Source organism: Eucyclogobius newberryi, unplaced genomic scaffold (genome assembly GCF_026437365.1).
Source record: "Eucyclogobius newberryi isolate DKJ021-1_F unplaced genomic scaffold, fEucNew1.0.hap1 SCAF_13, whole genome shotgun sequence".
Classification (NCBI taxonomy): domain Eukaryota; kingdom Metazoa; phylum Chordata; class Actinopteri; order Gobiiformes; family Gobiidae; genus Eucyclogobius; species Eucyclogobius newberryi.
In genome coordinates, this window is record NW_027315757.1 from 3370333 (window position 1) to 3392584 (window position 22252).

General features: G+C 52.2%; 1 protein-coding gene across 1 annotated transcript in view; it reads right to left on the reverse strand.

Moving 5' to 3' along the window:
• Nucleotides 1-22252, reverse strand: part of abat (4-aminobutyrate aminotransferase) — a 48992-nt gene that overhangs the window by 9944 nt on the left and 16796 nt on the right. The window contains exons 6-11 of the mRNA XM_072442346.1: nucleotides 16635-16715; nucleotides 16470-16562; nucleotides 15820-15888; nucleotides 15337-15400; nucleotides 5018-5166; nucleotides 3309-3446 (exon numbers count right to left, since the gene is read on the reverse strand). Of these exons, the coding sequence (XP_072298447.1) occupies nucleotides 3309-3446; nucleotides 5018-5166; nucleotides 15337-15400; nucleotides 15820-15888; nucleotides 16470-16562; nucleotides 16635-16715 (594 nt within the window). The remainder of the gene's footprint in view (nucleotides 1-3308; nucleotides 3447-5017; nucleotides 5167-15336; nucleotides 15401-15819; nucleotides 15889-16469; nucleotides 16563-16634; nucleotides 16716-22252) is intronic.

Consider the following 22252-nt stretch of genomic DNA (forward strand, 5'->3'; position numbering starts at 1 on the left):
CTATCGGGGTCAGTTCTTCATTGGTTTTCCTCATATTTATCCGGTCGGAGCTTTAGTGTTGCTGCAAACCAAATAATGTCTGATTCAGCTGATCTGTTGTGTGGAGTTCCTCAGGGCTCCGTCTTGGGTCCCGTCCTATTTCTGCTTCATATAATTCCCCTGGGAATGATCATTAAAGAGTTTAGTGATGTGTCCTATCACCTGTTCGCTGACGATATTCAGCTCTATTGCTCTTTTAAACCTTCTGAGATCCAGAAGCTGAAATCCTTGGTCAGTTGTTTAGTGCAAATTAAACAATGGCTGAGTCAAAACTCGTTGCAGCTAAATGCTGACAAAACAGAAACTCTGATTATTGCCCCTGATGATGCCATTCCAGGGATAAACCAGTACTTGGGTGTTTTAGGCCAGACTGTAAAACCAAGTCTTAGAAACTTGGGTGTTGTCTTTGACAAAGACATGTCTTTAGAGCACCACTCCAGCTGTTGACGAGGAACTGTTTCTTTCAGTTGAGGAAAATCTCTAAGCTCAGGAAAATGGTGTCTCAAAATGACCAGGAAGTTATAATTCATGCATTTGTGTCTTCACGTTTGGACTATTGTATCAGTTTGTTTTCCTGTCTTAACAAGAAGGAACTCTCTCGTCTGCAGCTGGTCCAGAACTCTGCAGCGAGGATCTTAACTCGCACAAACAGAAGGGCCCACATTTCACCCATTCTTAAAGCCCTTCACTGGAGCCGGTCTCCTACCGGATACAGTTTAAAATTCTTGTTTTAACTTTTAGAGCTTTAAATGGTCAGGTCCCATCGTACATCAGCGATCTGATAAAACCATACACTCCCTCTCGCTCACTAAGGTCCTTGGACCAGAAACTGTTGGTTCCTCGCACTCGTTTTGGGACCAGAGGAGACAGATCCTTCCAGGCTGTTGCCCCCAGACTCTGGAACGATCTTCCGTTCTCCCTACGGTCACTGGACTCAGTTACTGCTTTTAAGGGTCAGCTTAAAACCTTTTTATTTAGTCAAGCCTTTTAAATGCACTTGTTTTACGGACTGATTTTACTGTATATTGTTGTATATGTATTGTTCACTGTAAGTTTTTTGTGTTTTTATTGTTTTACTCTGTGTTTTGTGAAGCACTTTGTGACATCTGTCTGTGAAAGGTGCTATATAAATAAAATTTACTTACTTACTTACTTACTAGAGTCTTCTACTGTCTACTAGTCTTCTACTGTCCACTAGAGTCTTCTACTGTCCACTAGAGTCTTCTACTGTCCACTAGAGTCTTCTACTGTCCACTAGAGTCTTCTACTGTCCACTAGAGTCTTCTACTGTCCACTAGTCTTCTACTGTCCACTAGAGTCTTCTACTGTCCACTAGAGTCTTCTACTGTCCACAAGAGTCTTCTACTGTCCACAAGAGTCTTCTACAGTCCACTAGAGTCTTCTACTGTCCACATGAGTCTTCTACTGTCTACTGTCCACTAGTCTTCTACTGTCCACAAGAGTCTTCTACTGTCCACAAGAGTCTTCTACTGTCCACAAGAGTCTTCTACAGTCCACTAGAGTCTTCTACTGTCCACTAGAGTCTTCTACTGTCCACATGAGTCTTCTACTGTCCACTAGAGTCTTCTACTGTCCACTAGTCTTCTACTGTCCACAAGAGTCTTCTACTGTCCACTAGAGTCTTCTACTGTCCACTAGAGTCTTCTACTGTCCACTAGAGTCTTCTACTGTCCACTAGTCTTCTACTGTCCACAAGAGTCTTCTACAGTCCACTAGAGTCTTCTACTGTCCACTAGTCTTCTACTGTCCACTAGTCTTCTACTGTCCACTAGTCTTCTACTGTCCACTAGAGTCTTCTACTGTCCACTAGAGTCTTCTACTGTACACTAGTCTTCTACTGTCCACTAGAGTCTTCTACTGTCCAAAAGTTTCAGACCCATATCAAAGCTCCCGTTCATGTCCAAGATCCTAGAGAAGGTGGGCTCTGAACAACTGTCAGACTTCCTAAAACAGTCTAACATTCACGACTCTTTTCAATCTGGTTTCCACAAACATCATTCTACGGAAACCGCATTGCTCAAAGTGTCCAGTGACATTATAATGTCTGCTGATTCTGGAAAATGCACGGTTTTAGTTCTGTTGGATCCGTCTGTAACCTTTGACACTGTCGACAATAGTATACTGTTGAACAGATTTGGGTCCTGACCCATTGTGGTATATAATCCCCTTGGAAAAGATCATTAGAGTTCAGTGATGTCTCCTAATGCTGACAATATTCAGCTATATTGCTCTTTTAAGCCTTTTGAGATTCAGAAGCTGAGTCAATCATAGAGAGTAAAAACTCTCTGCAGCTAAATGCAGACAAAACAGAAACACTGATTATTGCCCCTGATGATGGTAAACCAGTATTTGGATGATCTAGGCCAGACTGCTAAACCAAGTCTTAGAAACTTGGGTGTTCCTCTTTAACAGAGACATGTCTTTAGAGCACCACTCCAAGCAGTCGACTAAGAACTGTTTCTATCAGTTGAGGAAAATGGTATCTCAAAATGATTTGGAACTCATAATTCAAGCTTTTATCTCTTCACGCTTATAATAGTTGGTTTTCCTGTCTTAACAAGAAGGAGCTCTCTTGTCTACAACAGGTCCAAAACCCACACAAAGAGAAGGGCCCACATTTCACCCTCAAAGCCCTTCACTGGCTGCCGGGCTCCTACTGGATACAGTTTAAAATGTTAGTCCTGACTTTCAGAGCTTTGCATGGTCAGGTCCCTCTGTACATCAGTGATCTGATCACATCCTACACTCCCCCTCGCTCACTAAGGTCTTTGGATAAGAAACTGCTGGTGATTCCTCAAACTCGTTTTCGGACCAGAGGAGACCGATACTTCCAGGCTGTTGAGCCCGGATGTGCCCATACTCTGGTCACTGGACTCTGTTGTTACTTTCAAAGGTCAGCTTGAAACTTTTTTATTCAGTCAGGCCTTGGCCAGGGTCGTGGACACTGGAGCATCATCTCTGATTGGCTGCTGCCTCACGTCCAACGCAGAAAGTTGGACAAAGCTGAACATGTCGGCGTCGGACACTTTGGACGCTCTCGACCCTCGGACGCGCGTCCAAAGCGCAGAGAGCGCGGAAAACGCAGGAATTGCGCCGCAAAAATGCAGAAATTGCGCCTCGGAAAACGCAGAAGGCGTTTGACGCGCGTTTACATAGACTTTGAATGTAAACTGGACGCTTTGGACGCCGCGGTCTGTTACAACCCCTTAAGTATTGTTCACCAGGAGTGAAACTAAATGACGGTGTACCTTGCGTGCAATATTCCTGAGGTTCTTGAAGAAGTCTGGAGAGGCATGGTTGTCTCCTCCCTCTGCCTGGATGGGCTCCACCACGATCCCTGCCACGGGCATGCCCTTCTGCCGCCAGCGCACAATCAGGTCCTCCACCTGCAGCACAGCAAAAGTCTACTCACACAACGCTCACACATAGTGCCCTAAACCTGAACTTTGTCATTAAAGAATAATGCAAACTCATCACACTTGGATGTGGAAATGAGTTCTAACGGCAGCTGAGCTGGAGGGTTTGTTCATCTGTTACTGTGGCAACAGGACACGCCAGTTGTTACTGCAGCTTCCAATTATATCAGAAAAATATCCTTGCCCATTTCTACATAAAATGAGGTTGTACAGACCGAATCCTCATTTGTTCATTTTAGCCTTTATAGGGGCAATGGTTTCCAGAACATTGAAAACACTAGATATAACAACAGGGTTCAATAAATCATTTACTTTACAAGAAAACAGTGCACCTGTGCCATCATTTATGTTTCTCCTCCAAACAACTGCAGGACCAGCAGTATGGGAAAAACAGACATGTCAAAGACACAGAAATGATCAGAGAGAGCAGCATCGTCCACATTGACATTAGAAATATTTACCCCCTTTGTAATTATGAGATCTAGAGTGTGTCCTTTGCTGTGGGTGGGGCCTCTCACATGCTGAGTAAGACTGAAGGTTTCAAGGACAGCATCAAGCTCTTTAGCGTTTCTGTCATAAACATTATCAACATGAACATTGAAATCACCTGTAATGACCAAACCATCAAAGTCAGTGCATACGACTGAAACATCTCAGTAAAATCAAAATCAATAAAACGTTGGCAGTGCTGGAGAGGCTTGTATAAAACAATAGAGAGAATGGATGGAGACCGTTTTAGCTCCATTCTAAAAGGATATTGTAAAAAACGATATATGTTTTTAGAAAAACAAGACATTTCGACTCTCATCCGAGAGTCATTCTTAATCTACAGCTCTGAGTAAGCCCTACCCACCGGGCTGAATCTCCTGATGGGTGTTTATAGTTTCACTTGAGACTACTCTTTGTATCCGTAGCGCCCTGTAATGGACTATCAACCTCCTATTGTAAACTGACTGTCACTTCCTCATCACCAGAGTACCTGATTAGCATGGCCAGGGCCTCTCCCGCCCCATGGCTTGAAAACACTATTGTATACAACTGGCAGGTTGGACCTTAAACCTCCATTTCTGTTTAAAGAGGGGTTCCCTTTTATAACAAAAATGGTCTTGTTGATTCCTCTTAAAACCATCTTTTCACTTGCTTAGAATCTTCACCTCACTGTCTTCAAAAGAGCGGTTTGTGTCTTTAAGAAGAAGATGCACAACACTCTGTGGTCCTGAACTAGAGTGTCTTCTGTGCTCTGTGCTATGTCCCGCTCTTGTAGTCACTCTATCGTGTATTCTATCCAATTAATAAACTCTTATTGCTCTGTTTTTGTGTCGGCATGTTGTCCTTAGGGTGAACTAGTTTTTGTCTTAAAGTGTTGCCTTGTTTTAAGGATACATACTCAAATGATGAAAACACCCCAAAAGATAACCTGTGGGTAACTATTTAATTTAAAAAAAACTGCAAAAAAACCCTCCACCTTTTTGTTTTCTTGTGTTTCAGATTCAAACTTAAAGTTGGGTGGAGTAGAGAAAAGAGCGAGACAGAGAGAGTACCTCCTCGAGGCAGCGGGCCTCTTCTGCCGCATTCTCCCTGGTGAACTCATCCAGAGGATATTGCAGTTTGGGGAAGGGTGCTATGGGCCAGTCCAGAGACGGGATGTCCAGTTTGTGGATGGCTTTAGAGTGAGTGGTGGCCAGGCACGCTGCACACAACACACACCGTCACAAAGAAATGCAGCATCACAGACGCCAATGTCCTGCACTGTTCTGTTACACATTTGATCTGCTGACCTAGAATTTCAATTAAAAATGTACTTTCCTGAAAAATGAAACTGGGGTTAGGGTTCAAATTATAGTCTGTGAAACTATGCGTTAATCATGTAAGAGTTAGTCAGCAGTCTAGATTTCTGCCAATAGTATCTGCAAAGCTCTGGTTGGTCACCACTTTTCAGCCCCTTTTGTCATTCCTGAGGCTCAGGTCTCGGCACTGGCTTCAGGCTCAGAGAAGAGACTTTAAAGCAGCTCTGCTTGCCTACAAGTTTCTCCATGGCCAAGCACCAAAGCACATCTCAGACATGTTAGGGCAGGGGTATCAAAAATGCGGCCCCAGATTTTTTAATCAGGCCCACCGAACAGTTCTAATTTATATTTATTCATTTCCGATGCTTTTATCGCTAGAACTAAAAGTCCCACAGTCCTTTGCAGAATCTGCCTGTCCCCCGCACTGCTCAGCGCTGTTGGAGCAAGTGCAGAGTGCTGAAAAGTGTCAATGTGCACTAAACTAGACTTGTAGAGTATATGTCTGAGCAGGGAAAGAGATGTGTGGTTTTGGGAAACATGGGGAAGAAATAAAGGAGACGGTTTGTGGACGTTAGAGCTGAGCTAAAAGCGCCGCTAATGTGGAGCTAACAACAAGAAAACAAACTTCTGTGATGATGCTCTGTGAGGAAAAACTTCCAAACCAGTGTAAAACCTGGACAAATCAGGATCCACAGGTGAAAACACACGTCAGAGTGTAATAAAGTCTGAACATGACTCACTAATGTGTGTAAAACACTGACAATCCTAGTTCTGACTTTTAGAGCTTTGCATGGTCAGGTCCCTTTGTACATCAGCGATCTGATGACACCGTACACTCGCCCTCGCTCACTGAGGTCTTTGGATCAGGACCTCAGAGCGTACACTCGCCCTCGCTCACTGAGGTCTTTGGATCAGGACCTCAGAGCGTACACTCGCCCTCGCTCACTGAGGTCTTTGGATCAGGACCTCAGAGCGTACACTCGCCCTCGCTCACTGAGGTCTTTGGATCAGGACCTCAGAGCGTACACTCGCCCTCGCTCACTGAGGTCTTTGGATCAGGACCTCAGAGCGTACACTCGCCCTCGCTCACTGAGGTCTTTGGATCAGGACCTCAGAGCGTACACTCGCCCTCGCTCACTGAGGTCTTTGGATCAGGACCTCAGAGCGTACACTCCCCCTCGCTCACTGAGGTCTTTGGATCAGGACCTCAGAGCGTACACTCGCCCTCGCTCACTGAGGTCTTTGGATCAGGACCTCAGAGCGTACACTCGCCCTAGCTCACTGAGGTCTTTGGATCAGGACCTCAGAGCGTAAACTCGCCCTAGCTCACTGAGGTCTTTGGATCAGGACCTCAGAGCGTACACTCGCCCTAGCTCACTGAGGTCTTTGGATCAGGACCTCAGAGCGTACACTCGCCCTCGCTCACTGAGGTCTTTGGATCAGGACCTCAGAGCGTACACTCGCCCTCGCTCACTGAGGTCTTTGGATCAGGACCTCAGAGCGTACACTCGCCCTCGCTCACTGAGGTCTTTGGATCAGGACCTCAGAGCGTACACTCGCCCTCGCTCACTGAGGTCTTTGGATCAGGACCTCAGAGCGTACACTCGCCCTCGCTCACTGAGGTCTTTGGATCAGGACCTCAGAGCGTACACTCGCCCTCGCTCACTGAGGTCTTTGGATCAGGACCTCAGAGCGTACACTCCCCCTCGCTCACTGAGGTCTTTGGATCAGGACCTCAGAGCGTACACTCGCCCTCGCTCACTGAGGTCTTTGGATCAGGACCTCAGAGCGTACACTCGCCCTCGCTCACTGAGGTCTTTGGATCAGGACCTCAGAGCGTACACTCGCCCTCGCTCACTGAGGTCTTTGGATCAGGACCTCAGAGCGTACACTCGCCCTAGCTCACTGAGGTCTTTGGATCAGGACCTCAGAGCGTACACTCCCTCTCGCTCACTGAGGTCTTTGGATTAGGACCTCAGAGCGTAAACTCGCCCTAGCTCACTGAGGTCTTTGGATCAGGACCTCAGAGCGTACACTCGCCCTCGCTCACTGAGGTCTTTGGATCAGGACCTCAGAGCGTAAACTCGCCCTAGCTCACTGAGGTCTTTGGATCAGGACCTCAGAGCGTACACTCGCCCTCGCTCACTGAGGTCTTTGGATCAGGACCTCAGAGCGTACACTCGCCCTCGCTCACTGAGGTCTTTGGATCAGGACCTCAGAGCGTACACTCGCCCTCGCTCACTGAGGTCTTTGGATCAGGACCTCAGAGCGTAAACTCGCCCTAGCTCACTGAGGTCTTTGGATCAGGACCTCAGAGCGTACACTCGCCCTCGCTCACTGAGGTCTTTGGATCAGGACCTCAGAGCGTACACTCGCCCTCGCTCACTGAGGTCTTTGGATCAGGACCTCAGAGCGTACACTCGCCCTCGCTCACTGAGGTCTTTGGATCAGGACCTCAGAGCGTACACTCGCCCTCGCTCACTGAGGTCTTTGGATCAGGACCTCAGAGCGTACACTCGCCCTCGCTCACTGAGGTCTTTGGATCAGGACCTCAGAGCGTACACTCGCCCTCGCTCACTGAGGTCTTTGGATCAGGACCTCAGAGCGTACACTCGCCCTCGCTCACTGAGGTCTTTGGATCAGGACCTCAGACCGTACACTCCCTCTCGCTCACTGAGGTCTTTGGATCAGGACCTCAGACCGTACACTCCCTCTCGCTCACTGAGGTCTTTGGATCAGGACCTCAGACCGTACACTCCCTCTCGCTCACTGAGGTCTTTGGATCAGGACCTCAGAGCGTACACTCGCCCTCGCTCACTGAGGTCTTTGGATCAGGACCTCAGAGCGTACACTCGCCCTCGCTCACTGAGGTCTTTGGATCAGGACCTCAGAGCGTACACTCGCCCTCGCTCACTGAGGTCTTTGGATCAGGACCTCAGAGCGTACACTCGCCCTCGCTCACTGAGGTCTTTGGATCAGGACCTCAGAGCGTACACTCCCCTCGCTCACTGAGGTCTTTGGATCAGGACCTCAGAGCGTACACTCGCCCTAGCTCACTGAGGTCTTTGGATCAGGACCTCAGAGCGTACACTCGCCCTCGCTCACTGAGGTCTTTGGATCAGGACCTCAGAGCGTACACTCGCCCTCGCTCACTGAGGTCTTTGGATCAGGACCTCAGAGCGTACACTCGCCCTCGCTCACTGAGGTCTTTGGATCAGGACCTCAGAGCGTACACTCGCCCTAGCTCACTGAGGTCTTTGGATCAGGACCTCAGAGCGTAAACTCGCCCTAGCTCACTGAGGTCTTTGGATCAGGACCTCAGAGCGTACACTCGCCCTCGCTCACTGAGGTCTTTGGATCAGGACCTCAGAGCGTACACTCGCCCTAGCTCACTGAGGTCTTTGGATCAGGACCTCAGAGCGTACACTCGCCCTAGCTCACTGAGGTCTTTGGATCAGGACCTCAGAGCGTACACTCGCCCTCGCTCACTGAGGTCTTTGGATCAGGACCTCAGAGCGTACACTCGCCCTCGCTCACTGAGGTCTTTGGATCAGGACCTCAGAGCGTACACTCGCCCTCGCTCACTGAGGTCTTTGGATCAGGACCTCAGAGCGTACACTCGCCCTCGCTCACTGAGGTCTTTGGATCAGGACCTCAGAGCGTACACTCGCCCTCGCTCACTGAGGTCTTTGGATCAGGACCTCAGAGCGTACACTCGCCCTCGCTCACTGAGGTCTTTGGATCAGGACCTCAGAGCGTACACTCGCCCTAGCTCACTGAGGTCTTTGGATCAGGACCTCAGAGCGTAAACTCGCCCTAGCTCACTGAGGTCTTTGGATCAGGACCTCAGAGCGTACACTCGCCCTCGCTCACTGAGGTCTTTGGATCAGGACCTCAGAGCGTACACTCGCCCTCGCTCACTGAGGTCTTTGGATCAGGACCTCAGAGCGTACACTCGCCCTCGCTCACTGAGGTCTTTGGATCAGGACCTCAGAGCGTACACTCGCCCTCGCTCACTGAGGTCTCCGCTCTCCCTGTGGTCACTGGACTCAGTTGTTGCTTTTAAAGCTTAAAACCTTTTTATTTAGTCAAGCCTTTTAATTACATTTTGCTTTAGGGACTGATTTGACTGTTTATTGTTGTATGTGTGTTGCTCACTGTAAGTTTTATCGTGTTTTTATTGTTTTATTCTGTGTTTTTATTGTCCGACCAACCAGACTATTACTAGGCTAAATAAAGCCATTTAGTTCTTATATTTTTAATAGTTTTTTTGTACGTTATGTTCGGCCCGTGACCCAGCCTGAGCATGGAATTTGGCCCATGGACCAAAATGAGTTAGGGCCATATGAAAAATCGGACTCTGAGGACCTCAGGCAATGGCCTCCTGCTGGTGCCAGAGTCAGGACTAAACATGGACCGGCCTCCTGCTGGTGCCAGAGTCAGGACTAAACATGGACCGGCCTCCTGCTGGTGCCAGAGTCAGGACTAAACATGGACCGGCCTCCTGCTGGTGCCAGAGTCAGGACTAAACATGGACCGGCCTCCTGCTGGTGCCAGAGTCAGGACTAAACATGGACCGGCCTCCTGCTGGTGCCAGAGTCAGGACTAAACATGGAGCGGCCTCCTGCTGGTGCCAGAGTCAGGACTAAACATGGACCGGCCTCCTGCTGGTGCCAGAGTCAGGAATAAACATGGACCGGCCTCCTGCTGGTGCCAGAGTCAGGACTAAACATGGAGCTGCCTCCTGCTGGTGCCAGAGTCAGGACTAAACATGGACCGGCCTCCTGCTGGTGCCAGAGTCAGGACTAAACATGGACCGGCCTCCTGCTGGTGCCAGAGTCAGGACTAAACATGGAGCGGCCTCCTGCTGGTGCCAGAGTCAGGACTAAACATGGACCGGCCTCCTGCTGGTGTCAGAGTCAGGACTAAACATGGACCGGCCTCCTGCTGGTGCCAGTCAGGACTAAACATGGACCGGCCTCCTGCTGGTGCCAGAGTCAGGACTAAACATGGACCGGCCTCCTGCTGGTGCCAGAGTCAGGACTAAACATGGACCGGCCTCCTGCTGGTGCCAGAGTCAGGACTAAACATGGTCCGGCCTCCTGCTGGTGCCAGAGTCAGGACTAAACATGGTCCGGCCTCCTGCTGGTGCCAGAGTCAGCACTAAACATGGACCGGCCTCCTGCTGGTGCCAGAGTCAGGACTAAACATGGAGCGGCCTCCTGCTGGTGCCAGAGTCAGGACTAAACATGGACCGGCCTCCTGCTGGTGCCAGAGTCAGGACTAAACATGGTCCGGCCTCCTGCTGGTGCCAGAGTCAGGACTAAATATGGACCGGCCTCCTGCTGGTGCCAGAGTCAGGACTAAACATGGACCTGCCTCCTGCTGGTGCCAGAATCAGGACTAAACATGGACCGGCCTCCTGCTGGTGCCAGAGTCAGGACTAAACATGGACCGGCCTCCTGCTGGTGCCAGTCAGGACTAAACATGGACCAGCCTCCTGCTGGTGCCAGAGTCAGGACTAAACATGGACCGGCCTCCTGCTGGTGCCAGAGTCAGGACCAAACATGGACCGGCCTCCTGCTGGTGCCAGTCAGGACTAAACATGGACCGGCCTCCTGCTGGTGCCAGAGTCAGGACTAAACATGGACCGGCCTCCTGCTGGTGCCAGAGTCAGGACTAAACATGGACCGGCCTCCTGCTGGTGCCAGAGTCAGGACTAAACATGGACCGGCCTCCTGCTGGTGCCATAGTCAGGACCAAACATGGACCGGCCTCCTGCTGGTGCCAGAGTCAGGACTAAACATGGACCGGCCTCCTGCTGGTGCCAGAGTCAGGACCAAACATGGACCGGCCTCCTGCTGGTGCCAGTCAGGACTAAACATGGACCGGCCTCCTGCTGGTGCCAGAGTCAGGACTAAACATGGACCGGCCTCCTGCTGGTGCCAGAGTCAGGACTAAACATGGACCGGCCTCCTGCTGGTGCCAGAGTCAGGACTAAACATGGACCGGCCTCCTGCTGGTGCCATAGTCAGGACTAAACATGGACCGGCCTCCTGCTGGTGCCAGAGTCAGGACCAAACATGGACCGGCCTCCTGCTGGTGCCAGAGTCAGGACTAAACATGGACCGGCCTCCTGCTGGTGCCAGAGTCAGGACTAAACATGGACCGGCCTCCTGCTGGTGCCAGAGTCAGGACTAAACATGGACCGGCCTCCTGCTGGTGCCAGAGTCAGGACTAAACATGGTCCGGCCTCCTGCTGGTGCCAGAGTCAGGACTAAATATGGACCGGCCTCCTGCTGGTGCCAGAGTCAGGACTAAACATGGACCTGCCTCCTGCTGGTGCCAGAGTCAGGACTAAACATGGACCGGCCTCCTGCTGGTGCCAGAGTCAGGACTAAACATGGACCGGCCTCCTGCTGGTGCCAGAGTCAGGACTAAACATGGACCGGCCTCCTGCTGGTGCCAGAGTCAGGACTAAACATGGACCGGCCTCCTGCTGGTGCCAGAGTCAGGACTAAACATAGACCGGCCTCCTGCTGGTGCCAGAGTCACGACTAAACATGGAGCGGCCACCTGCTGGTGCCAGAGTCAGGACTAAACATGGACCGGCCTCCTGCTGGTGCCAGAGTCAGGACTAAACATGGTCCGGCCTCCTGCCGGTGCCAGAGTCAGCAATAAACATGGACCGGCCTCCTGCTGGTGCCAGAGTCAGGACTAAACATGGACCGGCCTCCTGCTGGTGCCATAGTCAGGACTAAACATGGACCGGCCTCCTGCTGGTGCCATAGTCAGGACTAAACATGGACCGGCCTCCTGCTGGTGCCAGAGTCAGGACCAAACATGGACCGGCCTCCTGCTGGTGCCAGAGTCAGGACCAAACATGGACCGGCCTCGTGCTGGTGCCAGAGTCAGGACTAAACATGGACCGGCCTCCTGCTGGTGCCAGAGTCAGGACTAAACATGGACCGGCCTCCTGCTGGTGCCAGTCAGGACTAAACATGGACCGGCCTCCTGCTGGTGCCAGTCAGGACTAAACATGGACCGGCCTCCTGCTGGTGCCAGAGTCAGGACTAAACATGGACCGGCCTCCTGCTGGTGCCAGAGTCAGGACTAAACATGGTCCGGCCTCCTGCTGGTGCCAGAGTCAGCACTAAACATGGACCGGCCTCCTGCTGGTGCCAGAGTCAGCACTAAACATGGACCGGCCTCCTGCTGGTGCCAGAGTCAGCACTAAACATGGACCGGCCTCCTGCTGGTGCCAGAGTCAGGACTAAACATGGACCGGCCTCCTGCTGGTGCCAGAGTCAGGACTAAACATGGACCGGCCTCCTGCTGGTGCCAGAGTCAGCACTAAACATGGACCGGCCTCCTGCTGGTGCCAGAGTCAGGACTAAACATGGACCGGCCTCCTGCTGGTGCCATAGTCAGGACTAAACATGGACCGGCCTCCTGCTGGTGCCAGAGTCAGGACCAAACATGGACCGGCCTCCTGCTGGTGCCAGAGTCAGGACTAAACATGGACCGGCCTCCTGCTGGTGCCAGAGTCAGGACCAAACATGGACCGGCCTCCTGCTGGTGCCAGAGTCAGGACTAAACATGGACCGGCCTCCTGCTGGTGCCAGAGTCAGGACTAAACATGGACCGGCCTCCTGCTGGTGCCAGTCAGGACTAAACATGGACCGGCCTCCTGCTGGTGCCAGAGTCAGGACTAAACATAGACCGGCCTCCTGCTGGTGCCAGAGTCACGACTAAACATGGAGCGGCCACCTGCTGGTGCCAGAGTCAGGACTAAACATGGACCGGCCTCCTGCTGGTGCCAGAGTCAGGACTAAACATGGTCCGGCCTCCTGCTGGTGCCAGAGTCAGCAATAAACATGGACCGGCCTCCTGCTGGTGCCAGAGTCAGGACTAAACATGGACCGGCCTCCTGCTGGTGCCATAGTCAGGACTAAACATGGACCGGCCTCCTGCTGGTGCCATAGTCAGGACTAAACATGGACCGGCCTCCTGCTGGTGCCAGAGTCAGGACCAAACATGGACCGGCCTCCTGCTGGTGCCAGAGTCAGGACCAAACATGGACCGGCCTCGTGCTGGTGCCAGAGTCAGGACTAAACATGGACCGGCCTCCTGCTGGTGCCAGAGTCAGGACTAAACATGGACCGGCCTCCTGCTGGTGCCAGTCAGGACTAAACATGGACCGGCCTCCTGCTGGTGCCAGTCAGGACTAAACATGGACCGGCCTCCTGCTGGTGCCAGAGTCAGGACTAAACATGGACCGGCCTCCTGCTGGTGCCAGAGTCAGGACTAAACATGGTCCGGCCTCCTGCTGGTGCCAGAGTCAGCACTAAACATGGACCGGCCTCCTGCTGGTGCCAGAGTCAGCACTAAACATGGACCGGCCTCCTGCTGGTGCCAGAGTCAGCACTAAACATGGACCGGCCTCCTGCTGGTGCCAGAGTCAGCACTAAACATGGACCGGCCTCCTGCTGGTGCCAGAGTCAGGACTAAACATGGACCGGCCTCCTGCTGGTGCCAGAGTCAGCACTAAACATGGACCGGCCTCCTGCTGGTGCCAGAGTCAGCACTAAACATGGACCGGCCTCCTGCTGGTGCCAGCGTCAGCACTAAACATGGACCGGCCTCCTGCTGGTGCCAGCGTCAGCACTAAACATGGACCGGCCTCCTGCTGGTGCCAGAGTCAGCACTAAACATGGACCGGCCTCCTGCTGGTGCCAGAGTCAGCACTAAACATGGACCGGCCTCCTGCTGGTGCCAGAGTCAGCACTAAACATGGACCGGCCTCCTGCTGGTGCCAGAGTCAGCACTAAACATGGACCGGCCTCCTGCTGGTGCCAGAGTCAGGACTAAACATGGACCGGCCTCCTGCTGGTGCCAGAGTCAGGACTAAACATGGACCGGCCTCCTGCTGGTGCCAGAGTCAGCACTAAACATGGACCGGCCTCCTGCTGGTGCCAGAGTCAGCACTAAACATGGACCGGCCTCCTGCTGGTGCCAGCGTCAGCACTAAACATGGACCGGCCTCCTGCTGGTGCCAGCGTCAGCACTAAACATGGACCGGCCTCCTGCTGGTGCCAGAGTCAGCACTAAACATGGACCGGCCTCCTGCTGGTGCCAGAGTCAGCACTAAACATGGACCGGCCTCCTGCTGGTGCCAGAGTCAGCACTAAACATGGACCGGCCTCCTGCTGGTGCCAGAGTCAGGACTAAACATGGACCGGCCTCCTGCTGGTGCCAGAGTCAGGACTAAACATGGACCGGCCTCCTGCTGGTGCCAGAGTCAGGACTAAACATGGACCGGCCTCCTGCTGGTGCCAGAGTCAGGACTAAACATGGACCGGCCTCCTGCTGGTGCCAGAGTCAGGACTAAACATGGACCGGCCTCCTGCTGGTGCCAGAGTCAGGACTAAACATGGACCGGCCTCCTGCTGGTGCCAGAGTCAGGACTAAACATGGGCCGGCCTCCTGCTGGTGCCAGAGTCAGGACTAAACATGGACCGGCCTCCTGCTGGTGCCAGAGTCAGGACTAAACATGGACCGGCCTCCTGCTGGTGCCAGAGTCAGGACTAAACATGGGCCGGCCTCCTGCTGGTGCCAGAGTCAGGACTAAACATGGGCCGGCCTCCTGCTGGTGCCAGAGTCAGGACTAAACATGGACCGGCCTCCTGCTGGTGCCAGAGTCAGGACTAAACATGGGCCGGCCTCCTGCTGGTGCCAGAGTCAGGACTAAACATGGCCACTCCTCTGTCACTCCTCTGTTTAGAACGTGACAAATCAAAGTAGCTAAATGTAGGTATGTTTTGGAAATCTTTGTAAGCAACTCAAAATGGGGGGTGTGTCCTACCCTTACCCGTGCCCTGCCCTTACCCTACCCTTACCCGTGCCCTACCCTTGCCTGTGCCCTGCCCTACCCGTGCCCTACCCTTACCCGTGCCCTACCCTTGCCTGTGCCCTGCCCTACCCGTGCCCTGCCCTACCCGTGTCCTACCCATGCCATATCCGTGCCCATGATTATTCAGGTGGTGGAGTTGTAACAAAGATGAGGTACATACCCATGGTGCGTCCATGGAAGCCTCCCATGAAGGACAGAATGCTGAGGTCAGGGCAGCCTGGACTCTGCACAGCACAGAGGGACAGAATGAGATGGGAGGGGCTTCAGGGGGGCACAGTGAAGTGGGAGGGGCTTCAGGGGGACACAGTGAAGTGGGAGGGGCTTCAGGGGGACACAGTGAAGTGGGTGAGTGCACTACACAACCAAACCCTATTTGTCTTTGTCCCCAAACTTATCAGACTCTTGTTCCAATCTACAGAAGGTCAAAGAACTGATTGGGTGTGAGACTTTAAGCGTGTCAACTCATTTGGCATTAGCAACAAAACTTTCATAGACAAAACCACACTCCACACCACAAATGAACACATTGAAGCTGTGGAGGGAGCACACTTTGTCATCTCTGCTGAGCTTAAACTACTGAGTCCACGTCCAAACACTGGTCTTAATATTTGTCTGTTCCTGAAAACACAGACAAAGCACTGACCTGGTTTATCATGCAGGAGCTCAGGTCCTCCTCAGTGGGGCTGGGACTGGACCCTCCACGCTCCTTGTTCTGCACAAAACACAACAGGTCCACGTAAAAAACGATTATTCTTATTATTTATTTGACAGTATTATGGGACAAAAGGCGGTATCCCTCATGTAAATAAGCAATGCTCCAGATCATTTTTGAAATACCTTTGAAGGTCATGATATTGTCTTTTATACAGTTTCCTTCTAGGATTATGCCGTCTTTGTACTTTTAAAAATAGGCATTTGTTGTTCATTCTCTCCACTCCACATCTCCACATCTCATTTAGGCCCAATGTTTGGTTTAACTGAACATCTTTGGTTGGCAGAACTAACTGATGTTGATTCGAGGTTTTCCAAATACATTGTTATTATGTTATACTGTAATACGATCAGCTTTAGAAAAAACACATCATATAAGAGTACACAGCTATAGTGAAACGCTATAACCATCTTTATTGTATTTACCTTTCCCCACTGTGTTAAATTCATTTTCCAATTTATTTAGTAGTTAAAGTAGTTTAAATAGTTGGCTGGCTCGCGCGCATCATTTTGAACTCTTTTGGATGGGCCATGAACTTGTCATAAACCCAAAAAGTTGCTTTCCTGGCGGCGCTGACTCACCCTGTACCAGATGAACATGGCTTTGTAGGCGTTCTCGTTGGAGCAGGATCCACAGGCCATGGTCTGCACGCGGCTCAGGCCCCTAGGGGCCACCTGGGCACACAAATGTTACCTTAGATCATAAACTCAGAGGAGATACTGTATGATATGAGCCTTTTGACTGACCGACAGCAGGCTCTCTGTGACTTTGTCGGGGAAGTTTCCCGGAGGCAGGATCCCCAGAGCGGGACGGTTCACAAACGTGCTCTGCCAGGACAACAGGGTTAATCACAATGTCAGTGTAGCCTCCAGTTCTACTGTAAGAAACCTCAGAGTCTTATTTGACCAGGAGCTCTCATTTAAAGCTCATATAAATCAAGCTTGTAAAACAGCCTATTTCCATTTGCGCAACAAGAGCCAAAATCAGAAGAATCCTGCCTAAAAGTGATGCCGAAAAACTTATCCATGCATTTGTAACGACTAGATTAGACTACTGTAACTCCCTGCTTGCAGCGTGTCCTAAAAGCTCCATAAAAAGCTTTCAACTGGTTCAAAATGCAGCAGCAAGATTACTAACAGGAACAAAAAGAAGAGAGCACATTACGCCGGTGCTGGAGTCTCTTCACTGGCTCCCCGTCGAGTCTAGAATCAAATTCAAAATACTCCTCCTGATTTACAAAGCCATAAATGACATGGCCCCATCCTACCTCAAAGATGCTATAGAACCATATCATCCAAACAGAGCTCTTCGCTCTCAGAATGCTGGCCTTCTGGTGGTCCCAAGAGTCTCTAAAAGTACAGTAGGAGGTAGAGCGTTTAGCTACCAAGCTCCTGTGTTATGGAATCAGCTCCCGACCCATGTTAAATATGCTGACACAGTCTCTTCATTTAAGTCCAGGCTTAAAACGTTCCTCTTCGAAATCGCTTATGGTCAGAGTAGTTAGGAACAGAAACATAAACCCACAGCTTCAGCTACGCTGCCCTAGGAGTAACTATGCTGGGGGAAGTATGACAGCTTGAGCACTATCCTCTTCTTCTTCTGACTACTTATGCTATCAAACAATATTTATTTTTTGATTCCACTTGCAAACTGTTCACCGCCTTCTTTTCTTTTTCTCACTCCTGAGGACCTGTGGACCCAGATGCCCCTCCCCTGGTGAAGTGGTCCCTGCCCTGTGTGGACGGTCCCTCATCTGCCTGAAGAGTGGGTCCAGCTCCAGTCTCCCTCGTGTCCGTCTGTCCGTCTGTGAGAGTCGGATCTCTCCTTCACTGGAACTCCTCCAGGTTTCTACACTTTTTTCCCAAGAGGTTTTTTTTTGTAGTTTTTCCTGGCCGAGAAGGAGAGTCTAAGGACAGAGGACCCTGGGACATCGTCCCTCGCCACCACAGACATTGTCTGACTCCATCGCCACCACAGACATTGTCTGACTCCATCGCCACCACAGACATTGTTGATTCATTTCTCCCTGTGGCCCTCAGAGGCAACTGTTGTTGTGATTTTGGGCCTTACAAAAATAAATTGATGATTTGATTTGATTTGATTGAGTAATATCGTTTCAGTCCAAACCAGTATCAGGCCGTGATGTTACGCCTTGTACTGAAAGAGTTAACTCTGCCGTCCCTTTGTGCTGCTGTATTCTAACAGAACAGGCCGTCAACTTCAATCAAATCGGAGTCAAAAGAGCCAGAAATTACAAAGTGACAGACTTTTAAAAGATCTAGAACAGTTTTACACCAAACTTATCATTAAATATAAGTGTGACAAATTCACTTGTGACTCACGATAAAAGCATTCTTTAACTAGCTTTCCTCCTAAAAGATCAAGAAACGACATGTTTACTCCAAATAACTTGAAAAGGTGAAAGGTTTAAAGAAGGAGGAGAGACTGCGTGTGAGGAGGAGAGACCGAGTGTGAGGAGGAGAGACCGAGTGTGAGGAGGAGAGACCGAGTGTGAGGAGGAGAGACAGAGTGTGAGGAGGAGAGACCGAGTGTGAGGAGGAGAGACCGAGAGTGAGGAGGAGAGACCGAGTGTGAGGAGGAGAGACCGAGTGTGAGGAGGAGAGACTGAGTTTGAGGAGGAGAGACTGAGTTTGAGGAGGAGTGTGAGGAGGAGAGACTGAGTGTGAGGAGAAGAGGAACCGAGTGTGAGGAGGAGAGACTGAGTGTGAGGAGGAGTGTGAGGAGGAGAGACTGAGTGTGAGGAGAAGAGACCGAGTTTGAGGAGGAGAGACTGAGTTTGAGGAGGAGTGTGAGGAGGAGAGACTGAGTGTGAGGAGAAGAGGAACCGAGTGTGAGGAGGAGAGACCGAGTGTGAGGTGGAGAGACCGAGTGTGAGGAGGAGAGACCGAGTGTGAGGAGGAGAGACCGAGTGTGAGGAGGAGAGACCGAGTGTGAGGAGGAGAGGAACCGAGTGTGAGGAGAAGAGGAACCGAGTGTGAGGAGGAGAGACCGAGTGTGAGGAGGAGAGACCGAGTGTGAGGAGGAGAGACCGAGTGTGAGGAGGAGAGACCGAGTGTGAGGAGGAGAGACCGAGTGTGAGGAGGAGAGACCGAGTGTGAGGAGGAGAGACCGAGTGTGAGGAGGAGAGACCGAGTGTGAGGAGGAGAGACCGAGTGTGAGGAGAAGAGGAACCAAGTGTGAGGAGAAGAGGAACCAAGTGTGAGGAGGAGAGACCGAGTGTGAGGAGGAGAGACCGAGTGTGAGGAGGAGAGACCGAGAGTGAGGAGGAGAGACCGAATGTGAGGAGGAGAGACCAAGTGTAAGGAGGAGAGACCGAGTGTGAGGAGGAGAGACCGAGAGTGAGGAGGAGAGACTGAGTGTGAGGAGGAGTGTGAGGAGGAGAGACTGAGTGTGAGGAGGAGAGACCGAGAGTGAGGAGGAGAGACCGAGTGTGAGGAGGAGAGACCGAGTGTGAGGAGGAGAGACTGAGTGTGAGGAGGAGTGTGAGGAGGAGAGACTGAGTGTGAGGAGGAGAGGAACCGAGTGTGAGGAGGAGAGACCGAGTGTGAGGAGGAGAGGAACCGAGTGTGAGGAGGAGAGACCGAGTGTGAGGAGGAGAGACCGAGTGTGAGGAGGAGAGACCGAGTGTGAGGAGAAGAGGAACCGAGTGTGAGGAGAAGAGGAACCGAGTGTGAGGAGAAGAGGAACCGAGTGTGAGGAGGAGAGACCGAGTGTGAGGAGGAGAGACCGAGTGTGAGGAGGAGAGACCGAGTGTGAGGAGGAGAGACCGAGTGTGAGGAGGAGAGACCGAGTGTGAGGAGGAGAGACCGAGTGTGAGGAGGAGACCGAGTGTGAGGAGGAGAGACTAAGTGTGAGGAGGAGTGTGAGGAGGAGAGACTGAGTGTGAGGAGAAGAGGAACCGAGTGTGAGGAGGAGAGACCGAGTGTGAGGAGGAGAGACCGAGTGTGAGGAGGAGAGACCGAGTGTGAGGAGGAGAGACCGAGTGTGAGGAGGAGTGTGAGGAGGAGAGACTGAGTGTGAGGAGGAGAGACCGAGTGTGAGGAGGAGAGACCGAGTGTGAGGAGGAGAGACCGAGAGTGAGGAGGAGAGACCGAATGTGAGGAGGAGAGACCGAATGTGAGGAGGAGAGACCGAGTGTGAGGAGGAGAGACCGAGAGTGAGGAGGAGAGACTGAGTGTGAGGAGGAGTGTGAGGAGGAGAGACTGAGTGTGAGGAGGAGAGACCGAGAGTGAGGAGGAGAGACCTAGTGTGAGGAGGAGAGACCGAGAGTGAGGAGGAGAGACCGAGTGTGAGGAGGAGAGACTGAGTGTGAGGAGAAGAGGAACCGAGTGTGAGGAGGAGAGACCGAGTGTGAGGAGGAGAGACTGAGTGTGAGGAGGAGAGACTGAGTGTGAGGAGGAGAGGAAACGAGTGTGAGGAGGAGAGACCGAGTGTGAGGAGGAGAGACTGAGTGTGAGGAGGAGAGGAACCGAGTGTGAGGAGGAGAGACCGAGTGTGAGGAGGAGAGACCGAGTGTGAGGAGGAGAGACCGAGTGTGAGGAGGAGAGACCGAGTGTGAGGAGAAGAGGAACCTAGTGTCAGGAGGAGAGACCGAGTGTGAGGAGGAGAGACCGAGTGTGAGGAGGAGAGACCGAGTGTGAGGAGGAGAGACCGAATGTGAGGAGGAGAGACCGAGTGTGAGGAGGAGAGGAACCGAGTGTGAGGAGGAGAGACCGAGTGTGAGGAGGAGAGACCGAGTGTGAGGAGAAGAGGAACCGAGTGTGAGGAGAAGAGGAACCGAGTGTGAGGAGAAGAGGAACCGAGTGTGAGGAGGAGAGACCGAGTGTGAGGAGGAGAGACCGAGTGTGAGGAGGAGAGACCGAGTGTGAGGAGGAGAGACCGAGAGTGAGGAGGAGAGACCGAGTGTGAGGAGGAGAGACCGAGTGTGAGGAGGAGAGACCGAGTGTGAGGAGGAGACCGAGTGTGAGGAGGAGAGACTAAGTGTGAGGAGGAGTGTGAGGAGGAGAGACTGAGTGTGAGGAGAAGAGGAACCGAGTGTGAGGAGGAGAGACCGAGTGTGAGGAGGAGAGACCGAGTGTGAGGAGGAGAGACCGAGTGTGAGGAGGAGAGACCGAGTGTGAGGAGGAGTGTGAGGAGGAGAGACTGAGTGTGAGGAGGAGAGGAACCGAGTGTGAGGAGGAGAGACAGAGTGTGAGGAGGAGAGACCGAGTGTGAGGAGGAGAGACCGAGTGTGAGGAGGAGAGACCGAGAGTGAGGAGGAGAGACCGAATGTGAGGAGGAGAGACCGAATGTGAGGAGGAGAGACCGAGTGTGAGGAGGAGAGACCGAGAGTGAGGAGGAGAGACTGAGTGTGAGGAGGAGTGTGAGGAGGAGAGACTGAGTGTGAGGAGGAGAGACCGAGAGTGAGGAGGAGAGACCTAGTGTGAGGAGGAGAGACCGAGAGTGAGGAGGAGAGACCGAGTGTGAGGAGGAGAGACCGAGTGTGAGGAGGAGAGACTGAGTGTGAGGAGAAGAGGAACCGAGTGTGAGGAGGAGAGACCGAGTGTGAGGAGGAGAGACTGAGTGTGAGGAGGAGAGACTGAGTGTGAGGAGGAGAGGAACCGAGTGTGAGGAGGAGAGACCGAGTGTGAGGAGGAGAGACTGAGTGTGAGGAGGAGAGGAACCGAGTGTGAGGAGGAGAGACCGAGTGTGAGGAGGAGAGACCGAGTGTGAGGAGGAGAGACCGAGTGTGAGGAGGAGAGACCGAGAGTGAGGAGGAGAGACCGAATGTGAGGAGGAGAGACCGAATGTGAGGAGGAGAGACCGAGTGTGAGGAGGAGAGACCGAGAGTGAGGAGGAGAGACTGAGTGTGAGGAGGAGTGTGAGGAGGAGAGACTGAGTGTGAGGAGGAGAGACCGAGTGTGAGGAGGAGAGACCGAGAGTGAGGAGGAGAGACCTAGTGTGAGGAGGAGAGACCGAGAGTGAGGAGGAGAGACCGAGTGTGAGGAGGAGAGACTGAGTGTGAGGAGAAGAGGAACCGAGTGTGAGGAGGAGAGACCGAGTGTGAGGAGGAGAGACTGAGTGTGAGGAGGAGAGACTGAGTGTGAGGAGGAGAGGAACCGAGTGTGAGGAGGAGAGACCGAGTGTGAGGAGGAGAGACTGAGTGTGAGGAGGAGAGGAACCGAGTGTGAGGAGGAGAGACCGAGTGTGAGGAGGAGAGACCGAGTGTGAGGAGGAGAGACCGAGTGTGAGGAGGAGAGACCGAGTGTGAGGAGAAGAGGAACCTAGTGTCAGGAGGAGAGACCGAGTGTGAGGAGGAGAGACCGAGTGTGAGGAGGAGAGACCGAGTGTGAGGAGGAGAGAC